This window comes from Seriola aureovittata, chromosome 17 (assembly GCF_021018895.1).
Source record: "Seriola aureovittata isolate HTS-2021-v1 ecotype China chromosome 17, ASM2101889v1, whole genome shotgun sequence".
Taxonomy (NCBI): Eukaryota; Metazoa; Chordata; class Actinopteri; order Carangiformes; family Carangidae; genus Seriola; species Seriola aureovittata.
The window spans coordinates 8,415,572-8,419,827 of NC_079380.1; the positions used below are offsets into that span (position 1 = coordinate 8,415,572).

Genomic DNA, 4,256 nt, shown 5'->3' on the forward strand with positions numbered 1-4,256 from the left:
TGATATTTTAATCTCAATATTAAGCGAATATATTATTTATGTTTTCACATTGCTATCAGCCCCACCCATGAAATATTCTTTGAACCCTAAGTAACAGAATGCAGGACTCTTATTGTGAAGCTACACGATAAACAAACGTGGTACTTTTATTGCGAAGTTAAACTCCCGGAAGCGGTTGTAGTGGCGGCTCGGCTGGGCTCGTAGTGCTCCGCTCTTTGCGGTCCTGAAGCTAAGCTAGCCGAAAGGATGCCGTCGATCGAATACGACGAGTGAGTGTTATCAGAAACTTTTGATAATATCTGCTCACACTGGAAGTATTTTATCGATTTAATATTGCATATCAACCTGTCTCCCACAGCTCCAAGCCCAGCTGGGCAGACCAGGTCGAGGAGGAAGGAGATGAAGGTAAAGAGCGAGTTAGCCGAGTTAGCCGAGTTAGCACATCTCTTGTAGTCTGGAGCCCGGAGGAGGAGGCCGGCTAGGCGGGTTCCACGTCCACGTGGTTGCCGGGCGTAAAATTTGAGCCAATATATACATAGCCTGGCATGTATATGACATTCAGTCTTTTAAAGACGTTTGAATAACTGACATTAATTGACGATTTCTTGACGAAATGCGTGATCGTCCTTTGGATAGTGACGTAGGCTGTCAGTTAGTAGAGACAGCTACCTATTAGCGAGCCTAGCGCTAACACGTTATCTATGTCACTGGCGTTAGTTAGATTTTAACGTTATATGCTGCATAGCTAAGTTTGTAATCGGAAATTGAAATACTTCTGTCGTCACACATGTACACATTGTCACTTGGCTGCAGAGTTGGAGATGTGTTCAAAAGATGAGACACAGCCTGTCCAGCCTAGAGTATTTAGGGAATAATGGCAAAATGAATTTATATCTATTCGAATTTAATACTGGAAAATGTCTTTTGTCACCATTATCATCTTTGGTTGAACATTCTCTGTGGATGTTTGTTGTATAGCAGACCAACAAAACAAAAGACTCGAGGAAGACGGTAGGAATAGCAGTGTCTCTGCCTTTGTGATATCTTTGTTTAGGTCTTATGTGACTGACTTAACTGGATGTTCTTCTTAACAGGCACACTACCGTCCCCCAAGGAAACTATCAAAGGAAATATAAAAACTGTCACGGAATATAAAATAGATGACGATGGAAAGAAGTTCAAGGTAGTTTGACTTTTATTAAGGCATTTGTTGCATCTGTTTACATCTATAAACACTGCTTGTTTGTATTTGGCTGCATTTCATGGGTGCATCTTAAATGTTAGGGAGCATATACCTGTGCAATGAGACCAACGTTATGGTAGAGAGGTGTTCTGATCTTCCAGGACTAAACCTCCATTAAACATCATACTTTTTTTCTTTGTTGATTTACACTCCAATATATATCTTCAGAAAATTTAGACTTTTGTGGTTAAGTTCAAAATAGGAGAGATTGTATGGGTCATGGCATTTCTGCATGTTACATGGTGCCGCAGTGGTTTGTAAGTGCCTAAATTAAGCAAAACACTTTGCTTCTGTGAATTAAAACTTAACTATGCATTTACTGCCTTTTTATCTTCTAGATTGTGCGGACTTTCAAGATCGAGACACGAAAAGCCTCAAAAGCTGTGGCCAGGAGAAAGGTCTGCTTTTAAGCTGAATGTAGTTGAAGTTGCATTTACTTAAAAAAGAACAAAACTCTGGATAAAGATGAGTGTCATGTATTTTATTTTTTCCTCATTTCAGAACTGGAAGAAATTTGGTAACTCTGAGTTTGATGCACCAGGCCCTAATGTTGCCACCACCACAGTCAGTGATGATGTCTTCATGACTTTCATTTCCAGCAAAGAGGTAAGGATCCAGTGAGCTTCCACAATTCTTTTTGTTGCTGTTCAGTGATGTGTAGGCTGTCAGTCCACATTATGTCTTTAACTGTGGTATTTGTCTGTAATTTACTGGGTTTACCTTGTGACTGAGTGCCTTATCTTACCTCTTGCAGGACTTGAATGCCCAAGACCAGGATGAGGATCCCATGAATAAATTGAAAGGACAGAAGATTGTGTCTTGCCGTATTTGCAAAGGAGACCATTGGACCACCCGCTGTCCCTACAAAGACACCCTGGGCCCCATGCAGAAGGAGCTGGCTGAGCAGCTTGGGCTTTCAACCGGCGACAAGGACAAGCCTGCTGGCTCTGGTACCGTCAGCTCACCATTCACATTATTAATTTCTGATTTGTGTCTGTGGTCTGCTGTTATGCTTGGCAGCTTGTTGTTCTTTAAGTTGTCATGACGAATGTCACTTGCTTTTTCTCTCTTTAACCAGCGGAGCCAGAGCCTGCACAGCCTGCGCAGAGCAAGACTGGGAAGTATGTGCCTCCGAGCCTGAGGGATGGAGGCACGCGAAGAGGGGAGTCCATGCAGCCTAACCGCAGAGGTGGGTGTATGTTGTGTTACCTGCTGGCTGTACGCATCCACTCTGTTCTTGAATCATTGTACAGCAGAATGTATGAACAACTGTATATCACCTGACAGCTGATGACAATGCCACCATCCGTGTGACCAACCTGTCCGAGGACACCCGTGAGACAGACTTGCAGGAGCTCTTCAGACCATTTGGCTCCATCTCAAGGATCTATCTGGCCAAGGACAAGAACACCGGGCAGTCAAAGGTCAGTGCACATCTTCACAATATAAAAGAGATACACATTCAATGTTAAAGGCATAAAAAAAACAACTCAAAAAGGAAAGAAAGAAGCCAAGAAGAGATGAATTATTAAAGCAGGTGTTTCAGCATCATTTGCTATTCCTACAGAAGTGTAACTAGAAAATATATTGACTGTAGCTTTTTTTTTTCCTTACAATTGACATTGACACAACACATCATGGGTCCAGCTGTCTCATCCATCAACTACTCACTTTGTTTTCCTCCAGGGCTTTGCCTTTATCAGCTTCCATCGTCGGGAGGATGCAGCCAGAGCTATTGCAGGAGTGTCAGGATTCGGATATGATCATCTTATTCTCAATGTTGAATGGGCCAAGTAAGTTTATTCATTTTTGTCAAGTAAGTGTAGAAGCATGTTATTTTTTCTTGCTGCTAACCTTATTTAACTCTTTGCAGACCGTCAAACAACTGAGGGATCCATCAGAATATATTCCAAGATGCCAGATTTTATTGTTGTGGTAGAATATGGCTGTTACCTAATAAAGAGAATAATTGTTATCAAAATTTCCTTGTTATTTTCCCTGTAGTTGGCAGCGATTTCATACTTTCACACAACTTTTACTCCGACTTAAACTTCAGTTCTTAATATCTATTGAAGTTAGTCAATGCCTTAAAGCTAGACGTATAAACTCCTTTCTGATCAGAAGCAGAGCGCTACATACAATGGCTGATTGATAAGTTAGTAGCTTTAGGTAGATGAGTTATACTGCTCTTGTTACATATGTAGTCCAACTATGAGTGATTATGAAGAAAGTTTGAAGTCAGTAACTTTTGTGGTATTCCTGTTCCGGGTAAATGAAAAGTGCAAGTCGGCACTATCTGAGAATGGACACTATCGGCCTTCGTGCAGTCATCCGCCACCTCGGTCTCAAGGGCTTATCACCCAAGGAAGTCCATGAGGACATGGTGGCAACAATAGGGGAGGGTGAAGTAGTGGGCTGCTGAATTCAAATGTAGCGGATAAAATAACACCCACCTCCTTCTGGAAGGGCAGTGACTTGCAAGTTCCAGAAAAAGAAATACTCCTTTTTTTAATGTTCAAACTCTGCGTAATCTGCACACATGTAACAGAGCCATATAGCTCATCTCCCACCTCAGGCTACAAACATCACCCCTCAGACAAATGCAAGAGGAGCATTTAATTCTGATCAAACTACTTTGAGGTGCTAGTTTGCACTTTTTCTGAACCCCAGTGCATAAATAATTTAACCTGATTTATCACTATTCATTGGTAGATTTTTCTCAACATTCAAACTGAAGTGATAAGATATATGGATTTACATTAATTCAGAAGACATGAAGCAGTGGTACAATATAGGAGCCATTTAAGCTGCCATGGTAGAGATTGAACGACTTAGTTGGCAGATCTTAAGGTTTCACAGTATACAAAGTCCAATTTGGGTTACCTATAAATTTGCAGTTGTCCCACAAAAAGTGGTTAGTGAGATGCTACAAGTATTTAGCTGCATTCTGATACACTAGTGTGAGCACTTCCTTGACTGCCTAGTTTCATTATAATTAAATTCATAAGTTAAA

At 41.2% G+C, this 4,256-nt stretch overlaps 1 protein-coding gene across 1 annotated transcript; it reads left to right on the forward strand.

Annotated features, from left to right (window-relative positions):
- The first annotated feature begins 157 nt into the window (after positions 1-157).
- Positions 158-3,224, forward strand: eif3g (eukaryotic translation initiation factor 3, subunit G). Its single transcript, XM_056400593.1, has 10 exons — positions 158-269; positions 359-405; positions 1,095-1,183; positions 1,582-1,641; positions 1,745-1,849; positions 1,998-2,193; positions 2,322-2,432; positions 2,531-2,667; positions 2,930-3,036; positions 3,117-3,224. The coding sequence occupies exons 1-10, from the start codon at positions 247-249 to the stop codon at positions 3,130-3,132; spliced, it is 891 nt and encodes a 296-aa protein (XP_056256568.1). The 5' UTR covers positions 158-246; the 3' UTR covers positions 3,133-3,224.
- Positions 3,225-4,256: the final 1,032 nt, after the last annotated feature.